We start from the raw sequence: 26,259 nt of genomic DNA, 5'->3' as shown, positions 1-26,259 counted from the left end.
TAAGATTCCTCAATACTTCAACTTCGCTAATTCGATAGAATTACTCACGGCTACCACCAAACTGTCACAACTGTTTGGTAACATTGATAAGATCAAAAGAGCTATGATTTCGTCATCAAAATTAAGGCCTACAGACTCTAACTGGCTCATCACTGTGTTGAACTCCTTGAGATGCTCAGCCATGTTTCCGCCATCATACATCTTCATCAGAAGAACCTTGTTGGAAGCTAAGGGTTTTTCTACATCCTCTCAATACAATGATGATTCTCTCTCTCACAACAAAATAAATATCACTCTTAATGACCGGAGGTCTACATAAAATTCCATGTGAAATTATGAAATTCCATTTGACTCGCATCATGCCAATGATGCTACTACAAAGAAACTGTAAAAAGTTCACACTAAACTGATAAAAAAATAATAATAATAATAATAGGCACAATCTTTGGCCAGAAGATTTTGAAGTCGTGTCCATCCACCAATGGTATGGATATTGAGGGCATGAGCCCTAGTGGTTGGGATATTTATAATAAATAAATAAATAAAAACCCTTAAATATGAAACATAGATGCGTATGGTGTCAATGGGCCAGGCCTAGGGTTTTGCTAAGCTGACTGGCTTATTCAAAATTTTGAAACCAATACGCCCACGCCTGGCCCATCGACAGTCAGGGCCATTTGTATCCTTGAATCTGATGCAAGAAAGACGGTTTCTTTTGTAACGCGAGCACCAGGTAACAGTCAGATAATCGGTTGAAAAGGGTAAAGCACGCTTTCGTTGCTCCGCGAATGAGAGAGTAAGAGGAAAAATTACGAGGTCCGTAATGCTGTGTAGACTTCATTACCGAACTGGCTTATCATTTGGCCAGGGAATGCTCCCATTGAACCACATCTGATGAACGACCGAGATCTTACCCACCTGTGCCACATTGCTGTGTCACAAATCGCCTCTTCAGTATTTCATCAGGATAATGTATTTCCATACCTCAAAAAGGTTTTACATAGAAGAGCCTTCCATTGCCATTCAAAGGTTTACTATTTGATTCCATATCAAGATAGAATGGGTTTGAAAACATGAGGGGGCCACCAAACCAACTAACGTATAGAATATCTTGCACCGTCCATCGGATGAACCCCCATCAAAATTCCAATTACCCAGGCACAAAAACTCAGGCCCGTCCACTCATCCATTCGTCTGGAACATTAGCCTTGCCTTGCAAGTGAACCAGTCCGATTGTTGGAGCAAGGTGAAAACAATCCACCTAACAACAGATGGCTAGTATCTTGAACATGCATACCATGTTGGATGGTGAGGGATCAACATGAATGAGCTCTCAGTTTCTACTGGAATTGCATTGGTCAAAACCCAGTAAAAGAAAAGTATTTTGTACTACTCAAGATACTACTGGCAAAACGAGAGCCAACAGATCACCAACCATTGGTGACAAATACAGGTTTCCCGCATGGGGTCTCATCCTTGATAACTAAAAAAGAAATGCATGTAGAAAACCTGACGGTATTAAATGAAATAAGTATGAGCATGAATGATGATGATGATGGTGATGGTGATATATTACAAAAATTCCCCCCAAAAAAAAAGGAAGAAACAAAACACAGACAATGGAAAAACAGACATAAGGATGTTTTGATTATGAACAAATCAGCTAAAACCTATGATTGTGATCTCAAAGTTCAAATATACCAAATTTCAATGTAGTATATAGTTGCCTGGGAGGTCCTGTCCATGGGACACAGAATTCTGGCCCACCTTCTGAGACCCGTCCAAACAGATCCAGGGCAAACTAATTGACAAATTACAGGGGATGCTCCTTCAGCAAACATGGCAGTGAATATCCTCTACAAAAAAGCCAGAATAAAAAAAAAAAAAAAGTAACCAAAGATGGAATGGAACAGAATGCACAAAAAAATAAAAATAAAAAGAGTGTACATGCATATAAATTAGATCCTTCATTTGTGCAGGTGTACTGGTGCAATGCATATACAAAAAATGATGTGAGTGCCATGATACCACCCCAAAAAAAAAAGAAAATAAGAAAAAGAGTTCTCCTTCACATGAACAAATGAATGTGGAGAGAGAAAGGAGACCTTTGTAACTCGAAGAAAGATACTGAAGAAAGTGAGAGGGCTGGCATACTATGCACTACAAAATCATCCTGCCAAACTCCGCATTGTGGTGGGAAGTGATGTGCCATGGGAACTTGTCAAACAAATAAAGACAGGCTATTTTAATCCTGAAATGTCTAGTGACCATAGATTCCAAAAGGGGGAGCGACCCACAGAGTAGAAGATTCCATGCAACTATAGGCTAGAGGGGTTATAGATTTAATACATATGATGATGGAAGTCTGCCCACCTATAAGAATCTAAGTTACCAGAGGCCACTATATGCACCCACAGCCTTGTCTGGGCACACTTCATCTCTTTCAACGAGCTGCATATTTGATTTCTTCTCACCCAATTACCAATCCCCAGGAATTTTTATATCCATGCCCCTCTATAGGCATCACCACCTTCATCTAGTTGAATATGAACTTCACAGGGAACCCAGCTTACCGACCAGCGTGTCACATGTGTAGGACATTGAACCATTCATAAGATGGCCCATGGTGAAGATCACCAGGTGGGGCCCATGCTGTACAGAAACAATGGATGGTTTAAACCAGAACTGCCAACAATCTGATTTAATGTACGCCCAGTATAGCCTGGCTGATGAGTGGACCGGCCTGAATTTTTTACAAGGTGAACTTCATTCATGGCAGCCCACCCTCATGCACTGGTTGGAATTCCTGCACACATGACATCTTGGAACATGAGGTGGGTTGCACGTGAAGTTGACATTTAACCAAGGTTTTCAAACAGCTGTGACGGCCGTTACAGAAAAAAAAAGGCCTGTTACAGCCCATCACGGGGCTGATACAGGTTTTTATCAAAACATAAAAAAGAGAGAAAAGGAAAGAAAAAATGACAATAACGGTGGAAAGAACAGAACATGGAGTCAGATTCGTGATGCAACTGTTGCAGTGCAGTATGAGGTCAAAAGTCTCTTCTTAACCAGGTGTTGGCAATACTATGAGATGAGTAACGGTAACAGCACTGCTGTTATAGAATTACCTTGCATTTAACTGATTATTATTTTTTTAGATTGAACCAATTTGGTTATCATTCCTCTATATATATATATATATATATATATATATATATATATATCACATCAATTAAAAAGAGGTATATTTTTACAAAATTCAGTTCAACTTCTACTTCTTCTTTTGGGAGAAATAACATTTGAGTTCATTATTTGATTAATGTTGGCTAGCCAATATGATATGGCCTGTAACGGCCTTTTTTCTTTTTTCTTTTTTTCTTTTTCACAGAAAATCATAATTTTTCTAAAAAATGGGAGGACCTCAAATATGCAGTTATTTTTTGTTTTGGACATGTATTGAATGGTGTAACAGCCCAATCTTTGGTAAGAATGTTGTCCATCGGGCTGCATGTTTAAAGTTGAGTACTTAGTAGCTGACCAACTCTAAAATTCTAATATACAGTATTCTAATATCAATACGTAAGATTACAAGTCCACTAATATGTAATGATGACACAAACCATAGTCACAAGTATGGTAAATCTGACCAAATATCAAATTATCAATAGTTAAAAGTGTCAAACACAAACATAGATGCAAATAAGTAAATAACTAATAAATTGCCCACAAATAGGTGAATAATTTTTTTTTAAGGATGATAAATAAGTGAATAACACTCACCAGTCACCACTAGAAAGAATTACGTGCTGACTGTGGGCCCGTGGCTACTCAACACTGTCATCATCATCCTCTATTTGTGGGTTTCATCCTGCTAATGCATATCTCTAATTTATATAAATAGTTTCCCGAAGAAGAAGAAGAAGAAATGGGCTCTTACAGATAGCATTTTGGAGTGCAATCTGTACAACAAGCCCCAGACTCATTCCATTTCTGTCCTGTTTAGGTTGGTAACTCGTTTTGTTGCCAACTGAAACCAACAAGACTCAACTAAGTCAACTCTGTTTGAGTTGGTATGGGTAACCCCAGAAAATCATGATTGGAGTTGGGACAGGCCACCCCAAAAACATCATGATCAGATTTGGGACAACCATAAATTTAGGGCCAGACTCCATTAGTTTTGCATCATTTAAAAAATGGTGGTGACTCTTCAATGGTTAACATGCCATAGCTGTATGGCAATCCAGATGATTCAAATTGCTGAGCCAACTGTGGATGGAGCATAACTGACCAATTGCACTACCTTCGAATTTGGAACATTCATTATTTTACTCTAACGATCCATTTGATAGCCATTAATTGGATGGTTAGGATTGCGTAAACAGTGAGATGTTAGACTTATGCTCTATCCATAATGGGACCCACAATTTGGATGGTCTGGATAGCTGCACACCACTGTCACGTGTGAGGAAGATAAGTCTCCACCATTTCCAAAATAGTGCTAAACTAACATAGGAGTCTAGCCTATAAATTTAATATTTTAGTATTTTTATCAGTAAAATATTCTGGAACGCATTGTCTTTTAAATAGCCAACCCCAAATAGCTGGGATGATCTATAATGATGAGTTGATTTATTATCTTTTAAATATGTTTTTAATAAACTTTTTTAACCTACTTTTATCAGTAAAACATTCTGGAGCGCATTGTCTTTTAAATAGCCAACCCCAAATAGCTGGGATGATCTATAATGATGAGTTGATTTATTATCTTTTAAATAAACTTTTTTAATCTACTTTTAATCATCTCTAAACACAAAATGTCTGACCTGATCTCATGCCTATACCTACTATGGTGTGTCAATCCTCCTAATTGCAGCAGCATGTGAATGGAGACATTCCCAACAGAGATCACTGATTATGTGTTGAAGGAACTTTGTGATTGGACCTTTATTTTACAGTTGCCTACAGTTTAAATATTTGAGAAGAGAAACTTCCAAACATAGTCCAAGGGCCTGTTCGGGTGACAGGAGAAAACCAATTTACGTGACCAATGGCACCCTTGTAGCTGTCGGCGCCTGTCAGTTCTCTCACGAACAGACCATATTCACAGCTACAGTGTGACCCACCCATAAAATGGATGGTAGCGATTTATGGGGCATGATATATTCATGTCATGGCATACCTCATGGGCAGTTTGCACCCTGCACATGTGAAACCAGTGAGCATGTGTGTGGGCAGGTGGAAAGCAGTGTCTCCTAAACTCATTTTTTGCGAAAACTCTAGAGTGCTATTTTTCAGACAGCTGAAGTTGCAAGGGAAGAACTTAAAAAAAAAAAAAATTTAAAAAAAATTAAAATGAAAGTACCCCCAAAACAGACACTAAGATTCTAAAATGTGGATAACTCATTCCAGCGATTGGCCCTTACATAACACATGGGGAGGTCGCTGATGTAGTATGCATAAAACTCGGGATTAACCTACCATCATGATCATAGACTTGTTCCAGTTATTTGGAGTCAGCTTCACTATTCCTATTACACCAATAGCTCAAAACAGAAGTGCTCACGATGGCTTGGCAAAAGTTTGATGAGTGGCTGCCCACCTCACATCCTTTACCCGGGCTGGGAACCATCTGGCGACTCTGCCTGGTAAAGTTGCAAATAAATGCCAACTGACATCATGAATGGATTGATACATATTGTCTGAATGTTTTAGTGCAAATCAGATCTGATACGGTTGATTTGGTAGCCACTAGACACTTTTTTACAACCATGCCTCTATAGCATATGCCAAGTCTGTATATACTCTAATGAACTCAGACAGGTCAATTGATCTCAGCTCAAGTTGCTCCAGAAGAGGAATCTAGGTAATGTTGCTTCACGCCCCAAGAAAATCCACACAATGCGAAGGGGGATAAAATTCATGGAAAAACTTGTAAACAAGTAGAGTTCACTCAAACATGTGCAATTCCAAAACATTGGTTAACATTAATCAGATCTACCACCACTTATGACATAAAGGAAGCAACTGCAAAAAACTACAAACAATATCCGTCAAAAAAAATTTAAAATTTTTTTTTTTTTTAAAAAAAACAATGTCTTAACATCTAAACTATACCCCGCTAATAATAACTGTTAACAATGACTTGACACCTGATCTGAAGCTTCAGGTTTGAAGTCACATCAAATCTGATGAGAGACACCACTGATAGTAGGAGCCTTGCACTGCTAAATTTATAGCATGAGGCTGTTTCCAGATTTAATAAACTAACGTGAGCTCATTGACCTTCCATTGATAGGTGATGATCACTTGGTCGAAAAATCAAGAAAGCCCGATCATGTGCAGATTGGACAGGTTTTTTTTTTTTTTCCTCCTGCCTCTTAAAAATGAATGGGAGGTGCATTTCAAGCTGGTGTGCCAAAGATCCCTGCTTGAATGTTTCTTTGTTTCTTTTTTATTTTTTTTATTTGAGAGAGAACAAAATTTATTAAGACGCCCGCCAGAAGGCAGGAAAAGAATACAATGCTATACTAAGACTCCAAAATAGAATAGAAAGAGGCAGTCTTAGCTGTGCATACACACGAGGAGCCTAACCCTTGAAAAAACCCACAACTGTCTTGATCACCGTTCACAGCGGACCTCCTGTTTCTAGAGTACCGGCCATTTCTTTCTTTCCAGATCGCCCAAAGAATAGCCATTACAAGAAGCCTCCAAATAGCTTAGCTAGCCTTTCCAGCATCTCCATGCCGCGCCTAGAGAAGAGCCTCCACAGATTCCGGCAAAACCCATGCTTAAATTATCATATTCCTCTATTGCTCGAATGTGGGACAGTCTTGGGGACAGAGGCCATAGAAGTACAAAAATAAACAGCTATTAATTCCAGGCTATGTGAAATTGATAGATGGGTGGTAGAAAGATTTCTCCATGGAAAGAGTGGGTTTTTAACTTGTAAAAAGCATCAATTCTTCAAGATTAAAACCCAATGTCTGGAATGCAAAGAGAAGTGAAGTTCTGATTGAAGAGGACAAATTATGTCTTTCTTCCACCAGATGGCCAATGCTACAAGAAGAGGAAACGAGATCATTTACAGTGGACGGAGAGTTTATTGAACATCATGAGGAACTCAAGAAGAGAATGGTGAATTTCTAGAAGCAGCTTTTCACCATCAATGGCCAGGCCTCAACCTGACTGCATCTCTTTCAATTGGTTATCTTTTGAGCAGTGGATTTTTATTTTATTTATTTATTTATTTTGAGCAAGTTGGGTATGGATGATTTAGAAAGGGCTCAGCAAATCAAAAGATCAAGTGCAAACTCTTAATTATACTTTAAGATGTTTTTAAGTGATCTTGGATCTTAGGATAAACCTCTTAAAGAGCAAGATGGAGGGAATAAAAATCGAGGATGCATGGCTTGCTTCCGTGCCAGGTAGTTTAGGATGCAAAACAAAAAATCTTCCAATGACTTATTTCAGGGTCCTGTCGGTTGCCAATCCTAATGCAGAATCAAAATGGAATTCGTTTGTTGAAAGTTTTGAAAAGAAAATAACTTTGGAAAAGAAGCTGCCTGTGTACAGATAATACTCGAGCTGCTTTCTCAGATCTCCTGGTTAGTCCTGGCAATAGGCCTGGCCTGGGCCTACATTTGGACCAGTGGGCTGGGCTTTTGGGCCGGCCCTGTTGAAAATTTTGATTTTACAGGGCCCAGGTCTAGCCCATTGCCAGCCTCACTCCTGGTGCAATCTGAATCATTTTTCAAAGGTGAAAAGGCTTGTGAAAACCAAAGGGATTTCCATTGGTGCAAGGAGGGCATAAAAAGGAAGCAACACTTAAATTAAATAGAAGGAAGTTAGAAAGTCAAGGGAGGCATCACTGTTGGCAGGGGATTGGATGTTTGGAGAAACATCTGCAAAGTGCGATACATGCAGTAAAAGAAAAGATTTGACATGTGTTAAATTTTGTGAAGGGATTAGGCCTCAAGCTGCTTTCTCAGATCTCCTGGTTAGTCTTGGCAATAGGCCTGGCCTGGGCCTATATTTGGTCCAGTGGGCTGGGCTTTCAGGCCGCTACTGTTGAAATTTTGATATTACTGGGCCCAGGTCCGGCCCATTGCCAACCTTACTCCTGGTGTAATCTGAATCATTTTTCAAAGGCGAAAAGGCTTGTGAAAACCAAAGGGATTTCCATTGGTGCGAAAAGGGCATACAAAGGAAGCAACACTTAAATTAAATAGAAGGAAGTTAGAAGGTCAAGGGAGGCATCACTGTTGGCAGGGGATTGGATGTTTGGAGAAACATCCACAAAGAGCAATACATGTGGTTAAAGAAAAGATATGACGTGTAAAATTTTGTGAGGGGAAAGATGATAGGTGGAATTTTGGGACAACATTTGGATGAGAAAACGGAAGTCTTGAGATGAAATTCCCAAAAATCTATCATGTATGGTGAGAAAGTGTCTTCTAAAAATGTTGTGAAAGAGTTGGGAAGAAAGTTGGTATGAAATATAAATTTTCAAAGGAACCTCAACAATGAGGAAGTTGTATACCAGACCAAGTTCAGACAGAGGACAATGCCGGGCTTTTTTCTTTAAACGGCATCTCAAAATTAATTGCAAAAAAGAAAGTTGATTAATTGCAAAGAAGAGAAAAACAACAACAGGAAAACAAACGGGACAGTGATAGGCTTTCATGCACCCTCAATTGGGCAGTTCTCTTCCAAATCTGCCTCCTTGTGTTTACGTGTGGAGCTTATTGATTCCGGCAAGAGTTGAGGTGCTCACTTGGACAGTTGTGACTGACAAAATTATCACGCCTAATCATCTTAAACATAGGGGGCATAGTCTTCTGAGAATACACTTTATGTGTAAGGAGCATTGTTGTCATGTGTGACCGCATATGCGCATATGCAATCGCATATGCACATATCCATATGCAGATCGCATATGCAATCTGGCACATATGCGATCGCATATGTGGCATATGCGATCGCACATTGGCCAACGGTTGGCATATTAATTTTTTTTAAACAACTTTGTTTTTAAAAAAGGCTTCCAAACCTCCCCCATTTGCAATACTCTCACTCCAAAACTCTCTTGCTCTCTTCTTATCTTACATCTCTTAATTCCAAGTGGTCTTAATCTCTCTCTCTCCCCCTCTTGGAAGTTGGAAGATCAAGATTTAAGCACTTGATGTTTAATTGATTTTATTTCTCTCAAATATATTTTAAATATGTAAAATTAGTTATCTATTAACTTAGGAAAGTTACCCTTAATTTCTTATATTTTTTACATTTTTCAAAAAAAATCAACAACATCAAGGAGGACGAAACAGTCCATCTCTTCATTCACTATTACAAGGAAACAAGGATTTGGGCACATTTCCATAAGTATTGGTGATTTACTTGGGTATTGAGGTATCAATCCTTTAAAAGAGGTTTAAAAAAACTGTCAAATAACTTCATACTCCTTGTTGGGAGATAACAAAGAGATGAATAGAGGCATGCAAAGGTTTCCTCGGCCCGGACAGAGATTGGCCCTCAAGTGCAAAGGCAGAAGGGAGCTTGACTGGAAGACCCACTCGTCGAGCAGGGACGAAAGTCGGCCTTAGTGATCCGACGGTGCCGAGTGGAAGGGCCGTTGCTCAATGGATAAAAGTTACTCTAGGGATAACAGGTTGATCTTCCCCAAGGGTTCGCATCGACAGGAAGGTTTGGCACCTCAATGTCAGCTCTTCGGGAAGCACTTCGTTACACTCTCCTTACCTCAAAGTCCCTTACCTTAGGAACGCGCTACCATCACTTACCTACACTTGTGCCTTAAAGGACCTTCTTCACCTTAGCAACTAACCGGTCGCTAACGCTTTCGTCACTTACCACGCGCCTTAAACACACTGACCTCACGCGACTAAAACACCTACACACTCGTTCCACTCGTGCTTCTGGAGGGAAGCACTTCTAGTAACTACCTCTACCAAAACAACCTAGCTACTAACACACTCACGCCTGCATCTTTAGTGGTAAGAAGGCCCATTGCCAACATGGCAAAAAGGATTAAGAATTTTCTCACAAAGTAGGTACCCATAAAGGAATTTTGTTAGAGCAAGAATAGAATAAGAATACAACAGTTATGCATCGAAGATCCCTCTTGGCATTGTTGGGTCAACGTTACAAAACACTCTAGAAGTAATATATTTACAGCAGATATATGCGACGTACCACAATATCAAATTTATCATGATATATTAGCACTCATCTTATTGTTTAAATACATGACATCGCTCACTACTCGCAATGTTTCGCAAGTATTACGATGACAATGTATGTTGCTGAAAATTCTTAAGAAAATATATTTTTTTTCTTTAAAAAAACTTTTTTGGGCCAATTTTTAATCTTTTCATAGATGTGTTTCAACCACTCCACTTAAAGTATTTTGCATTGAAACACTAGATGGTAAAGAAATTGTCATCAGATAGGTATTTTGGGACAAAACCCCAGAGGTGAGAAATTTTTAATTTTAGCTTCTTTTTTTGAGAGAGATAGATAACTGAAATTTATTAGAAAACACGCAAAAGCGCAAAAGAATACAACCCAACTCTACAACTCAAAAGAGGAGAGATTAACATATTTAAAGGCTTTTACATAAGAAACCCAACCCATTACATTACACTTAATTTCCATAATGACCTCAGGAGGCGAAGAGCTTCTATTACCAAAACAGTCTATTGTGTTCCCCCAAATGACCAAAAAAAATCGCCATGATAATCAATCTCCACAATTTTCCCCACTTTGCCAACCCCGCCTCCATGCCAAACCCATAATAAATCCACAACGAATTCTAGCATCATCCAACCAGTATGAAAAACTTCAAAGAAATGGTCCCACACCTTCCAGGCAAACATGTAGTGAATAAAGAGGTAATCCACTCTCATACACATCAAACATATGTTAGGGAGGACTAGGGATCTTCTTTGCAGATTATCAATAGTTAGCACTCTCTTTCTTCCCACTAATCAAACGAAAGCCGAGACACCCTTGGAGGGGATCCATATAATCACAAGTAATACAGAAAAGAATTAAGGTGTGGCACTCCACGGATCAACTTGAAGAAGGATCAAACGGAAATACCGCCTAAACTGTGGGCATGCCAAACCATCGAATCCTCATCATGAGCCAACAGAGCCACGATCATCAATCTGTCCAATAGACAAGCAAACTCTATAATCTCCTCGTCTGTCATATATCTCTACAACAAAAGAGGGGACCAAACCACACATCCATCACATTACAACAACCAGCTTTGCACAGAAATAAACCTGATCAACCAAAATGATTGCTTTCCAAATACTAGATGCGCAATATCGAGATGATCTCTCACTTCCCACCCCCCTCCTGCACACTATATTTGCTTGCAATAGTCTCCCTCCACAGCCTTCCTAATTCGGTGCCAAATCTCCAAAGTTGCTTCCCAAGCAGCAACATATTCATGGATTCCAAATCCTTCACACCTACCCCACCATCGACAATTAACTTGCACACCTCATCCCACTTACAAAGATGGAACTTCTTTCTCTCCCTCCCCTTGCTAAAAGAAATCTCTTCTTAATTTTTCCAACCTATCCAACACTAACTTGGGGCATTTAAATAACAACATAAAATACACCAACATATTAGAGAAAGTTGTTTTAATGAGGGTTAACAACCCCCTAAAGATAAATAACAGCCCTTCCAATCCGAAAGCTTCCTCTCAATTCTTTGAATAATCTTTATCCCACAAATGTCAAATAAGTCGAAGATTATCCACCGTGGCCACATCCGCATAACAAAATAAGAGCCCCAATCACTATCTGAAATCGAAGTGCCGGGACTTAAGCAATAATTTTATATGGGGCCCCAATCAAGCTTATAGGCCAAAATCTTTTATCGACTCCGTCCTTTCAACTTTAGGAATGAGAGCTATGAAAGACACCCCTAAATCATTTGAGAGACAATCACGACCATATAATTCCAACACATACTCCATCCCATCCCTTTTAATCACTTCCCAAAATGTTTGGAAAAACATCATTGGAAAACCATCTGGAGCTAGGGCCTTCTCTCTACATGTGAATCTAGAGCAGCTTTAACCTCTCTTCCTCTGAAATCGGGTGTTCAAGAGACTTCACTACCGCCCTTGGCAATTAAGGGAAATCAAACTTCACCAATCACAGCCTCTTCCAATTATCACGAGTTAAGAGGTTCTTATAGAAGGACACAATCGAATCGCAAATTTACAGCTTAACCAATGTCTTGATACCGTCAACTACCAAACTGCTTATTTCGTTGCCTTAAGCCCCAACGGTAGCTACGAGATAAAAGAAACTAGTATTCTTCTCCCCTTCTTTTAGTCAAAGTGATCAAGATCACTACCTCCATTTGATTTCCTCTTCTTTAATATGGCTTGCATAACTCAAGGCTAAGCTAGATCTCTTTTCACGTTCCTCTGAGGATAGATGACCAGCCTCTTCTTTGACATCCAAATCATGCATCTCCTTTAAAAGGGATTCAAACTCCGCCTCCCTAGCACCAAGAACTTTCTTCCAGCGTTTTATCTTTTCTTTCAACATTTTTAGCTTCCAAGACAACTTGAAGCCGGCAAAACCTTCAATTGAAAAAGACTCCCACCATTCCTTAATCAGTTGCTCAAAACCATCTATCTCCATCCAGGCCATCTCAAATCAGAAAGGCTTTGGGCTCCAACCTTCTTCCAAAACTTCCAGCACAATAGGCCAATGATCGAACATAGGTTTCAGCAATCCCCTTTGGCCTGCAAGTGGGAATTTATTCATTCCACCAAAACTAGAAATCTATCTAACTGTGACAGGATAGGATCCTCTTGCGCATTTGACGAGGTAAATTTTGCTCCCCTTGGTGGGAGATATGCTAGCTCATGACACTCTACTCATTCTGTGAAACCTTTCATGTTGCTGATACACCCACCATTCAATTTTTCATATGAAAATCTCACCACCTTGAAATCACCTCCAACGCACCACTAAAAATTCCAGCGTTGCCTAACACTATTCAATTCAACGCAAAACTGATCACGTTGACCTAGAACACACGGCCCATAGAGTGCAGAAAAACTGCATCACCATCCAGAAATTGTGTCCCATAATACCAGAGATAAAGAAAAAAAATACTAGAGGAGTTGTCCTCTTTCTTCTATACCTCTAAATTCAAGCCTACAGCAATACCCCATGCCGCACCAATAGCATCCATTGTAATCCACTCTCTATGCTTTATCCCCACATGGAATCCACAATGCCCATGTTCATGGATTGGATCTTGGTTTCCAACAGCGCAAGAACATCAGCTTTTGCCTCTTTTTACACGTCTTTTTCACATGACCTGTTTTAAAGCTGCAACCCAATCCCCTGACATTCCAAGAAAATATTATCATTTAGTAACAATCTTAGCCCTCATGACTCTCTTTCCCCCACTAGCCTTACCTATGGAATCGTAATTGATCGTGCACTTGAGGTTGAGAAGCTCTCTCCACCCTCTCAGAGATTTCCGAACCTTCAAAGCTTGAAGATCCTACTGCCTCAGAGCTCCTCTACCTTGAACAAATTGGAAGAAAGCATAAGCATCCTCATCTCATGCCCCAAAAGATAGGCCCAGTAAACTCCCAACCCTCTCAAGCACATCCTTAGACCAGTGCAGTTGTTCCTCCAAAAGATTACTAACCTTTTTTGCTACAGCTTGAACATCTGTCACCATTTCAACATTGGCCTGGCAGATAGCAACATCTTCCCCACCTCAATGTAGCCCCAAGAGGTTTGACTATCAACACCTCCTCCATAATGTGATCAGTTGACATCAGATTGTCCAACTTCCAACAAGACCCTTCCACTGTCTTATCGCAATTCGAGTCCCTTACCACCATCTTCTTGTAGGAGTTGTCGTCCTTCAGGATCTTCCCCCTCATTGACCTTCACCAGAGGGCCATCAATAGCTTAAGGAGAAATACTCAAAAGCCTCTCATGCCATCTCTCGATGCGGGTCCGCATGCGAGTTTCAATCAATCATGCGGACAAATCCGATATCACCGCACATGTAAGAGAGATGAGGGCAAGAGGTGAGTGGTCTTCATCAGCACCGTGCATAGACATCCCTTCCTCTCCTTGAGAAAGGTCCTGCTAGGTGTATTCTCCACAGCAACGTCGCCGCCCTCATTATGATGAACCCTCAAGATAATAGCTTTGGAGACAGATTGGGCATCCAAAGCCTTGACCCCGCTTTTCTCCTATGATCACACATCCTAAACCGAGACCCGACCCTCTCTAAAGTTGGGAGAACGTGTCCCCTTTGCAGCAAGCTCAGGCTCCGAACCACAGCTCCGGGCGAGAGTATCCGCCTTCCACACTCCTACATCCCTCTGAACCCCATGTACCTCATCCTCATTTCCCCCTTTCCCCACCAACCCCATTACAACCAATGGCAAGCTTCCACACCTCGCCGACTCGAAACAATGCACCGCTAGAGCACTGAAGTCGTGCACCATCAGCGACTCCTTGTCTAAATCTGCTTCTCCCCAGCAGGTCGCCATCGCCCCCAACTCAGTACTATCCTCCATCACATCATCTATAGCCACCACCTCTCCCAGACATAACCCAATCTCTAAAAATACTTCCTAAATTCCCCCCCCCCCGGAAAAAATGAGAAACCATACCTCCTTCCCAAAAAGAAATTTGTCCACCCATCTCCTTATTTGTCTCACCCATCCATCTTTAAATCTTGCTCCTAGAATCAACAATTGATCGAGCTCTATACCAGGTTTAACCGAGATCTAGACCTCATTCACCTCTATTAGCTTCACAATGAAGTTCTCCTCTGCCAAACCGCCGCACTCTTCGAGCTAAGACTGAATCTGCAAAATGGTGGCTTCTTCGATTGTTCAACTAATGACCATTACAAGGATTCTCAAGCCTTCTCTATCCCATCCGGCCTCATTCGGACCACCTACTTGCCGTTGGCAATCGCCTTTCATATCCACTGCTTTCCTTCTTTTCCTTTCTCCCCTGCAGCTTCTGTTGAGGGCTTTCAGCAATCATCTCATCTTCCTATCGCTCCCGTTGGACAGTCTTGCCCACCATCGTTGAATCCAATATGGGCACTTGGAAAAGTAGATGAGAAGCTGGATGACGACTACCATGACATTAGATACCCTGTGATTGTGTGACGTAGCAGGACATACTAGCTTATAGATAGGCATTTCACACCTCTATGAAGATAATCATGGGACAGAGCAAATGCGATGGGCTGAGTCTAGGCCTAGGTTTGAGGGGTCTAGACGCAGTGTTGGTGGCAATAGTAAAAGGGATAGAAGTAGGGGTGACAGTTGGGAATTCAAGGAGCCTAGTGTATGTCGAACCTAAAGCACTCGGGTGGCCAAGGTATTCCATAATGGTAACGGTGGCCATAATGGCCACCACCGTTACCTTTACGATACGGATCATAACGGTCATTACGGTCGCTTTTTTTTAATTATTGAAAGGACAAAACTCAAAAAACATGTATTTGTCCCGAAACATTGAAAAAAAAAATCCAAAAAACCTGTATTTACCCCGTAATAGGCCATTATGGGGTTTTATGGCTTTTACAAGGGGCGTAACGGGCCATTAACAACGGTTACAAGTCATTTTTTTCATAACGGTGGCTACAACTGTTACGACCTTGTAACGTGTAACGGTTGCTACCATTACCTTTATGTAACAACCTTTATAGCACACCATGCGGGTGGCGGACCCACTCACTGATCCATCATTGTATAAGAATAAGGGTGCAAATCAAAAGTGATTGATGGGTGTTTGGAGTAAGCAAACCGTGAGGAAGAGGATGTTTACCTTATTTCATTTTTTATATATATTCAACCATGTGCTAGCCAATGCAGCTACAAACCCACATATTAGGAATATGATTGATGAAGTGCAACAAGCCAAAGTGGGTGTGAAGCTTCCGACTTCACCGGAGATCATAAGCAAGTACTTGGATGATGAGATGAAGGAGACGGATGATTACATAGCTTCTATGAAGCCATTGCAATAGACATATGGTTATGTTGATGTGTGATGGATAGCCAAGGCCCACCATCAATGTTTTATGTATCAATATAGCACCATGCATCGCACCCCTTACAATACAAGAACATCTTGGGACAGATAGGGAAATATTGCATGTATTGTGTTATGTATCGCAGTATGAGGGAAACATTGGGAAATGTTTACGAATAGAACTTCAGAAGATGTTAAAAGACACATGATTGCACACTTAGAACTTGAAACATTACAAAAATAACTATGCACAATAGTTTTCCATTGTTTAGGTGAGACAACAATGTGTTATTGGCCATAAGTGATGAACTTATATCCAAAATATGCTCATATCATTCAAATCTCATACAATACAACACAAACAATCAAGGTATTCAAAATCGGTTACGTAACGATAACGATCATAACCATTACGCATTACGAGGTCGAAACAGCTGTAACGACTGTTACAGAAAAAACAAGTAGTAACGGTCCTGTGACAGTTTTTTTTTAAAATAAAAAATGGTCAGCCCGTATCATAACAGTAACGGTGGTGGCCATCATGGCCACCGTTACCGTTTTGGAACACATTGCAAACAATATTATTAAAAACTAATATATATATATATATATATATATATATATATATATATATATATTATAAAAATTAAAAAAAAAAAAACACTTAAATTCAGATCCGTATGGAGTTATTGTTGTGCAGCTACACCTACACACGTTCAATACCAGCGATACACAAAACTACAAATGGAAAGATCCGACACAAAAAACAAGAGCCAAGAGGCACAAATTTATGTGGTTCAACAATATGCCTACATCCACAAGACAACAACACGGAGCTTTCTTCCTCAATAAAATAAGAGAAACCAGAAATACAAGGCTTACTACTCCCACTTTTCCACTGCATGAGAAATCTCTTACCTAGAAATCCCTTAGGAAGATATACTCACCCTCCACACATGTTTCCCTTTTATAGAAAACACCACAAGAGAGAACACTTGACAAAGACTAGAGAAACTAGCCTTCACCACCATGGCATTCCATAACGGTAATAGTGGTCGTAATTACCGTACAATACAGGTCGTAATGGCTGTTACAACCCCTATAGTGGCTGTTATGGATTCTTCTTCTTTTTAGGGAAAAAAAAAAACGTATCGGCGTACAAGGCCGTCACGGGTCTGTCACGAGCTTCTTTTTTTTTTTCATAACAGTTGTTACAGCCCCATAACATGTACTGATGGCCACCGTTACCATTACATAACAGCCATGACATAGCCCTTTTTGCATACTTTGCACCCCACACACACATGTGCACCATGAGATGTAGGGAGGAGAGAGAGAGAGAGAGATGGTGTCTTCCCCTTTCCTACCAGGGCAAGCAAAAAACTGCTACTTGACATAACTATAGTAGTCTATGTTCTCCCTCAGGATAATAGAGAAAGCCTTGTGAAGGAATGAATTTAGAGATTGCTCTAAAGAAGTAAATATGAGTGACGAATGGATCATTGATTGATGAATGGATCATTGAGTGACAAATGGATAATTGAGTGACGAATGGATCACTTGTAGTGGGTTGCTGTTGTTGCTGTTCTTTCTTTCTGAATGAAGTCGTAAAATTTCAAAAATAAATAAATATATAAAAATCAATGGCAGACCACATAGAAGTCATTCTTAATGTATAATATTTCAGATAGTGGAACTTCATTGGATTCAGATGACCAATGTTGTTTCTGGATAACTGCAATTATTAGTGGGAGAAAGTGGAAATAAACAGATTGTTATTTCATTTCCTAATATTCATATTGCGAGTCTGGGCTCCAAAATCCATTCCAAATTGCAATTGTGTTACTTTCGAGTTGGGTTTTGACGAAATACAATAGCCAAACAAAGGCTGCCTCCTACCTACAAACACTAGAAATTAGGAAAACCCTAAATATCATTAAAAAAAAATGCATGCATTATGCCTTTTCTTCAAACATGTATAACTATTTACTTTCAGAGCATAACCAATGCCAGTGACATCGTTAGCCTCTACTGCTCGTTCATTCCAAGGGGCATCTCTAAATAAGTGTCTGATTGTCTTAAACCCGCAGCATCGGGAGGTGTGGTAAACAACTCAAAATTATTCCTAGGAACAAAAAAATTCAAAAAAGGAACCCTCTTAAGCAGAAGATGATACCTCCTACAGTCCTCAATCCAAATCTTCTTGCCGGGTTTCAGAGCCTAAATCCTGATTCCCTCGATCCAGAGAGTTTGAACCCGTCTCCCCTTCGTTAACATTAGCATTATTGCCACTGCCAACACTGGTGCTGCTTGTCTCTGCAGGCGAACCAGAAGCCCTAAATGGCCAGGGCAGCGAGATCCTAAACCTCCGCTCAACCGTCCTCTGTGAATCCCCCTGTTCTGATCCCTCACCGGTGCTGCCCGAATCCGTGGCCACATTCCCACTCGTCAGATTCTCCGGGAGTGGCATTCCCCTCGTCCGCTGCTCATAATCCAGATCATCCGTCGGCAGCTCATAGCGGCAGACGGGGCATGAATTGTGCAGCGCGAGCCATGGGAGGATGCAATCAGGGTGGAAGATATGCTTGCACGGCATCTGCTTTGCGACCAACCCAAGCTCGAACATGTCCATGCAGACAGCGCACTGCGCGGAATCCGACTCGAGCAGCTCGGCAGAGATCTTGATGTCAGGGAGGGTCTCGATAGCAGACTTCGAGGCAGGTGGGGTGCCATAGCGGTTGGGATCGTTATCAGCGAGCTGCTGGATGAGCTGCTCGAGGCCAGGCCCAATGAAGTAGTCACCGAGGTTGGAGGAGAGGGAGGCGTTGGAGGGGGCGCCGTCAATCACGAACTGGATGTTGGCACCATCGGCCATGAGGGTTTGGAGGTGGTTCTGGAGGAAGAGCAAGGGGTTGAAGACGTCGGGGTCGGTGGGGCCCACGGACGATGATCGACGGTGGATGACGGTGGGATTGAGGAGGGAGGCGAGATCGGGAGGGAGACCGAAGCCGCCTCGGGAGGAGGCGGATAAGAATAGGGGCAATCCGAAGGGGGACAGAGAATCGTCGGAGGAGAAGAAGGGATTAGGGTTAGGCTCTGGAGGGTATTGGGATTCTTCGAGAAAGCCGCCATGGCAGATGGGGCAGCTAAGGTCGGAGGAAGGAGAAGGGAGGAAGATGGAGACGGTACGGTCGCACTGATAGCAGAAGTAGGGTTTCGGAGCGGTGGGGGCCACTGCCGGCCGTTCGTTACCGTCGGATGACATCTTCTCTTTTCTCTGGAATGGATCCCTTCCGACCGTCAACCGTAGCTAGAGAGAGATTGGGGTGGGTGGAAGTGGCCCTTTGGATCTCGGAATGCAGAGAAGGCCAAGTGTACGGACGAGAATCTTCTAGAAACATTTGTTCGAGGTAACCCGGGCCCCAAAAAAAAAGGCTGTGGGGTCCACCGTGACGTGTATGTAGCATCCACTCCGTCTATCACTCGCGCCAGTTCAAATTACGATGTGAATTTATATGTAAGGCAGATTCGAATCTCAAGTGGGCCACGACAACACAGAGAAAAGTGGAAGTGGGCTGCCTACCATTGAAACCATCTTGTGGCCCGCAGAAGTCATGGATCATGCTGATATTTGGTTTGAATCTTAGTAATTGTGGGACCCACATTATAAACGGTTTGGATGCAAATAAACATCACCGGTGGGACTTAGGAAGGTTTAAATGGTTGTCGGCCTTATCCTTACTGGTACTAGTGGTGTGGCCCACTTGAGTTTTGGATGGATGTGGTTCTTAATTTAGTAGCCTAACATGAGCTGGCGCAGATGATGGACGGAGTGAATGTCAGACACATATCACCACGGTGGGCCCCACGGAGCTTTGTGTTGCACGGGTGTAGGAAATTCACGTCCCAATACGAACTTGTTCTACAGCGATCACCACGAGATACCCGCCCCAAGTGCCCACATCGGAGGCGTGCGCGTGACCCAGGCTCGTGGTTTGGGCGGCGCACAGACAGCATACCCGGGCCACGAATCGGATTGGCCAACCATCGAGCAGATTTCACATGTGCGCTTGAATGAAGGCTTTTCTAAGCCATCCATTTCCATAGTACGCACGTGGCCCATCAGGCCATGGCAAAAGAGGCTTCTGATCAATGGGGCGGATCTTGGACATGCACACGTTTGCTGTGTCTCTTAGTCTCCTCCGCTGGCTGAAAAGGGCTCCCCGCCATCCGTATACCATAAAGTTGGGCTTGCTGAATGTGGCTTACCCATTCATCACATGACCTACGAGGGTAAACAAGAGATGCAACTAGTGGAAGGAAGATGGTAGATCTGCTATACCTTTGGAAAATTCACCATCCAACGTGCACGGAACGGTGACTCCATTGGAGATGAAGTATCTACATTGGTCATGACCTGACTTATAAAATAAGATTTTATGAATCCTTGAAGAATACATGTTCTTGCACATCTACACCTACATATGCATATGCATTTATATTTTAAAAAATCTAAAAATTGCACTTCCAAGAATTGGGCGTCCTCGAAAAAGTCTCCCTTATCTTAGCATAATCCACACTAGATCCCAAGCAGCAATGGGTCACCATTAAGAAGATATTCAATCCTTCCATACTCTCAATCTCATAGAAGCATAACCTGCTCAACCACAACAGGCAGAAGTCACACCAATGGCCTACATTTATGAATTGGCACAAGGCATGAAAACAATGCAAGACATATTCTGACAATTCATGCAAGCATAAGTTGCCATGGCTAATAACCAAGTTGGTCTAGTTCATCAACAATAACAAGTAAATCACAGGCTTTTCTCACCCTCCAAATCAAATTAAGCATAAATCGTTAGACTCCACACAGGACCACCAACACTAGCCAGCTTAACCCTAGACCATGGGGCACCTTTTTTAATACCCTCATATAGTCGAAGTCAATCTCAAAGCAGTCCCAAAACCAAAATCCCCATTCAATTTCAAGATAGATTTGCAGCCGAGGTGTCCTATCAATTTCCAACTCAGTTTCAAACCAATACCACAATCGGGATTTCTAGTCAATTTTCAGCTTAATTTCAAATCAATCTTGTAAACAGGATCTCCAGTCAATTTTCATCATAGTTTCAAACCAATCCTACAACAAGGACTTTCAATCAATATCCAGCATAGTTTCAAACCGATCCTACAAACAGAGTCTCCAGTCAATTTTAGGATAGCCTTGTAGCCGAGACCTCCAATCAATTTCCGGTTCAATTTCAAACAGATCTTGCAAACAGTGTCTTTAGTCAATTTCCAGCACTTCCCACAATAAAGATATCAAATCAATTTCAAGAAAACAACTTCTTCGATTGAACGCCCTGGAGTAGCACTGGCGAATGCCTATAATGAGGGTCAATGTTAAGCCCAGTTCGATTACTACAACGTGGCAAATACTAAACAAGGGAATCACTTTCCAGCATCTTAGCCTCCATTGATCGTGAGTACTTTTCAATTTTCAATTCTTCGCACATGAGAACACAGTTACATTCCAACAAGTTCGCCCTAACAAGAGCCATAAGATCGAAGGAATCGATTACTCCATTGAAGAAGTGGACGAGCATTGCTGCGAGAGACGTCAGTCCCTCAAACAAATCGCGCAGAAATAGAAGAGTTGCGAGAGTAACTCTAAATCATGCAAAACCAGCTTCACATATAGTAAGGGATTGATCTCCTTTCAGTAAATTCAAGGACCTATGTCTATTTCCAGGTGCGTAGGTACGTTAGAACTTTGAGGTACCCGAATTTAAGAGATATCCCTATACACGGTTATTAAGACGAATATGAAAACCTATGGTGTAAAGACCTTATAAGAGAGAAGTGTGATGGGTAAGATTATCTAACACTCTTCCTATATATACATGTCTTGGTCTCTTTCACCTCATAAAAGAGAAAACTCTAGCTCTATTGAGAGGTTTTCTTAAAGATGTAAGGTGAGAAAGACTAAAACTCATTTTCAGCAAAATCACAGCAATAGGTGTGTCTACGGGTGTGTTTTCCCAATTAGACACTCCTTTGAGATTAAAATATAATCTCTATCAGTGATGTATAGACTATGCGTTTATTCTACAATATAAAGATGAACGGGAAGATAGTACAGAAAAAGAAATAATATTCCAATTTTCAATGGGCAAATGTTATGCACTCCGATAAAGAGTTGTCTAACCACAGCAATATTTGCTTCATCCGTCCCCATAATGGACTACAATATCAACGGCCCCGAGGACCCTAACTGTGCAATGCATGCATAACCGTAAATGGTGCCATGATGGCCCATTCCATCTGGTTGGGACTTGGGAGCAAGTGATCACAAAAGAACATGAATTCTCCCCATTCACATGCACAGCTAATCCAACACTTCCCGCACATGTACATGAATCCAAACCATTTACATTGTGGGACCCACTAATTGGACGGTCTGGATTGGCATGTCCAAATGAAAACACCATTGCTCCACAACACAAAAAAAAAACACAATGTAACCGATCAAATTCTTAGCCTCGGGCATGTTCTCAACGGTCACTGCCGGATGAATGGCCCAGATCTCACACATTTCACCTTCAACCATATCCACACCATCGGTGAGGATTGTTCGGTCGGCATGTGTTTCCCAAAGCAGATGCTTTCCCTACATCCTGAAGTATGCTGATATCCAATTCTCCATCTGCACTCCAGCAACGGCCGCACCTCCAATTCACTCAAGGAGTGATCCAATGTGAATCTGTACCGTACACATGCACACATGATTGGACTATCCTGACCATCCAATTAATGAGCCTTCTCCAGAATCATTGATGGTTTATGTCAATCCGTCTCCATTTGTATGAGAATGTGGTTTTTGGTATATGCCCCATTCGAACAGTTTCAATCTCATCCATGCATTCCACATTTGCAGCAATGTCATGGTGAACTGGATCCTCTATTCAAGGATATCTGGCGTGGAGTTAAAGAAGCAGATTCCTCCCACCCAGAAAGAAAACCCATTTCTATCTCCTTGAAAGTGACATGTTGGTGGTTGAATCCATCATGTTCATATGAATAATCTTCAATCCTACTCTATGCATCCTCCATGATGCAATCGAAGCGGAATGCTATGGCCCGCTACCTCGATCCAGCTACACCCAGGCATTTTCTTCACTTCTCTATTCCCCATCAGTTTTCTCAACTCCCTCACACCATCCCAATTATTAGAATCTGCATGCATGTTCGATAACAATACGTAAGTCGACGGATCGAGCTTGTCCAGAGCGAGGGCATTCTCCGCGGCTCGCTTGCCGGTCTCTAGGTCCCCATGAACCCGACAGGCCCCAAGCAACGTTTGCCACACCAGCACGCCGGGTTGAAAAGGCATGCTCTGTATCAGAGCCTCAGCTTCCGCAATCTGGCCTGCCTTGCCAAGGAGATCCACCATACAAGCATAGTGATCTTCTCCTGGCGAGATGCTATGATCGCGGGCCATGGATGAGAAGTACTCCCACCCTTCTTCAACGAACCCTCCTTGACTACACGCATATAAAACACAGATGAATGTGATGTAATTCGGCTCCACAGACGCTACCCTCATCTTATCGAAAATCCTCAAAGCATCACTGGCACGGCCGTTCTGTGCAAACCCCATGATCATTGTCGTCCATGTAATGACGGACCGATCGGTCATCGACCGAAAAACCCCCGACGCGCCATCCATGCATCCGCATTTTGCATACATATCAAGAAGCGCGTTATCAACGCAGGCATCCATGCTGTTCCCTAGTTTGATCCTGAAACTATGCGCTTTCTTTCCTTCCTCTATAGAAGCCAAGCTCGCACAAGCATTTAGGGCGGTTGCTAGTGTGAATTTATTGGGCTTAACCCCAATCAGCTTCATCTGTTCAATGATTTTGAGAGCTTGTGACGGTTCCCCACATAGTAGGCATCCCGATGCCATCTGGGTCCATGAAACCACATCTTTCTCTGGCATTTCGTCAAACGCTTTTGAACCACCGATCAAACTCCTATTCTTTAAGTACATGTCGACTAAAGCGTTCCCCACGCAAATGTCGTCTCCATGCCCGTACTTAACGAGCTGAGCGTGGACTTGCAAGCCATTGTTCATGCTCGAAAGAGCAGCTAAGCCCGTGAGGACACTCGCGAAGGTGAATTTATCAGGCCTCACTCCCTCGCGATTCATCCTACACCAAAAGCCCCAGACATCCGAGTAAGAAAATTGCAGGTACCCCGCCATCATCGCATTCCAAGAAACGATATCCTTCTCTCGACATTTCTCGAATAATTCCTTAGCTTCCGTCAGTTTCCCATGCCGGGTCAGAGCAGTGAGGAACGCGTTCGTCAAGAACACGTTCGATTCAAAGCCAGAACGAATGACCAGCGCGTATATTTGGTATGCCTGAGTCGTATCCTCGAAGAGAGAGCAAGCGTTGAGAGCACTAACAAGGGTGAATTCATTGGGTTCTACGCCCTCCTTTTGCATTTGCCGGAAGATGGATATGGCTTCTTTAGGGTGGTTGTGTTGAACGAAGCCCGCAATGATGGCAGACCAAGACACAACGTTCCGCTCGGGCATTTCTTCGAACAGTTGGTGGCCTTTGGCGAGGGCTCCGCATTTGCAGTACATGTTGAGGAGGTGGTTGTGTAGGAATGTGGAAGAAAGAAGAAATGTTTTGATGAGCTTGGCATGGATTGCTTGGCCGTAGTCTAAGTTGGACGTTTGAGCACATCTTTGCAGGAGATGGGAGTATATTTCTTCCTCAATGGCCATGGTATCCATGGCTTTTAATGCATAAGCCGTATGGACATTTCTTCGAACAGATGGAGGGTGAAACTTACTGTACGTTATCCACCGAAGCATTTCGTCAGCGGATTTCCCTGCATTACCGTTATGGGGAAGAAAGAAGATTTATTTGATCCTATCCTTGTATTTTTTTTATTGGCACATTTCAGTGGGTCAGCAGGAGATCATGACAGTTCATCAGCTAGGCCCATGTACGGATCACCATAGCTCAAGAATCGTGCGAATCATCCGATCATGAACGTGTGACTTGATGATCGTTCATCGTTGAATGGGGGCGATTGTGCAGTCTTCCCTATGTATTTGGGACGCAGAGGAAGTTCCTGCGCTGTGAACTTAGGTGGGGCCCACCGCGATGTTTGTGAGAAATCATCCCCGTCCATCCGTTCTTCCATATTATTCTATGATATGAGCTCAAAAATGAGGTTGATCCAAATCCCAAGTGGACCGCAAAGTGTTGATTGAACGCCTACCATTAAAAACTTCTTGGGGACCACAAAAGTTTTGGATCAAGCTGATATATATACTTTCCCTCCATCCAAGTCTGTATGACCTAATCAACAAGTTAGATGTCAAATAACCATTATAGTGAGCCCTAATAAGTTTTTAATGGTGAAAATTCAATCACTACTGTTTTCCCATATTGTGGTCCACCTGATATTTATATATATTCCATTTTTGGGATCAAACCCTAAAATTACTTTTCAAAATGGATGGACGGTGTGGATAAAACACATACATCATGGTGCGGTCCACATAGCACTGACCACTAGCCACCTGGCTGGTGGCAGCGTCACTAGCCAAACCGCGTCCCATTCTTGGTCAGGGATTAGCCCACATCGGGCCCACTAAATCAACCATCCTAACTGCGAGCTGGGCTACATCAGGCCCACTCAATCAACCATCCTAACTACGCTTTCCAATCGTGGCTAGTCTAAAAATTCTCCCCCCTCGCATTACGCTTTCACATGTGGTGATCCGGTGGCCCACTGCATGAGTAGGCCATATCTCGTAAATCATGGACCATAGGTTCTCTAGCCATCCAATCAGTGGCCTTCAGCATGAATGATAATTGATAAGAACAGATGTCGAAAATTGTCACCTATAGCCCATCTATATGGTGGCCCACAAGATCAACGGTCCTGATCAGCCAACGCACGAGAAATGCTGTAAACAAACCTTGAGGCAGGAATATTGCACACGTATGCCACATTGAATCAAGTGGATGGGTTGGAGTCACAGGCACGAGGACGTGAGTGTTCTGCGGCAATTGTAAGGAGCCCAAGCAAAGATCCATCTGACCCGTCGTTATATCCGGACGTGTGTGGACGGTCGAGATCA

At 42.2% G+C, this 26,259-nt stretch overlaps 2 protein-coding genes across 3 annotated transcripts; both read right to left on the bottom strand.

Moving 5' to 3' along the window:
* Positions 1-1,501: 1,501 nt before the first annotated feature.
* On the bottom strand, positions 1,502-19,444 carry LOC131236827 (E3 ubiquitin-protein ligase RING1-like). 2 transcript variants are annotated; one of them, XR_009166890.1, is made up of 3 exons: positions 18,262-19,444; positions 2,393-2,806; positions 1,502-1,856 (listed from the first exon to the last, which is right to left on the bottom strand). XR_009166890.1 is itself a non-coding variant. In XM_058234297.1 (2 exons), exon 1 carries the CDS (start codon positions 19,348-19,350, stop codon positions 18,274-18,276), a length of 1,077 nt encoding a protein of 358 aa, XP_058090280.1. In that variant the 5' UTR covers positions 19,351-19,443; the 3' UTR covers positions 1,502-1,856; positions 18,262-18,273. The 2 variants fall into 2 exon arrangements, 1 of the variants encoding a protein (XP_058090280.1); XM_058234297.1 differs by lacking the exon at positions 2,393-2,806 and having other exon boundaries at positions 18,262-19,443.
* Positions 19,445-22,230: 2,786 nt separating this feature from the next.
* LOC131236825 (pentatricopeptide repeat-containing protein At2g13600-like) lies at positions 22,231-25,014 on the bottom strand. The gene has a single exon (XM_058234296.1). It carries the CDS (start codon positions 24,976-24,978, stop codon positions 23,182-23,184), a length of 1,797 nt encoding a protein of 598 aa, XP_058090279.1. The 5' UTR covers positions 24,979-25,014; the 3' UTR covers positions 22,231-23,181.
* Positions 25,015-26,259: the final 1,245 nt, after the last annotated feature.

Source organism: Magnolia sinica, chromosome 2 (assembly GCF_029962835.1).
Source record: "Magnolia sinica isolate HGM2019 chromosome 2, MsV1, whole genome shotgun sequence".
NCBI lineage: Eukaryota > Viridiplantae > Streptophyta > Magnoliopsida > Magnoliales > Magnoliaceae > Magnolia > Magnolia sinica.
Note: the sequence above shows the minus strand (reverse complement) of the source record. Positions and strands in the feature narration are given on the sequence as shown.

What these genes read in the sequence shown, in the direction of transcription:
- LOC131236827 (XM_058234297.1), bottom strand. Translation starts at nt 19,350, where the DNA reads ATGTCATCCGACGGTAACGAACGGCCGGCAGTGGCCCCCACCGCTCCG.
- LOC131236825 (XM_058234296.1), bottom strand. Translation starts at nt 24,978, where the DNA reads ATGCTTCGGTGGATAACGTACAGTAAGTTTCACCCTCCATCTGTTCGA.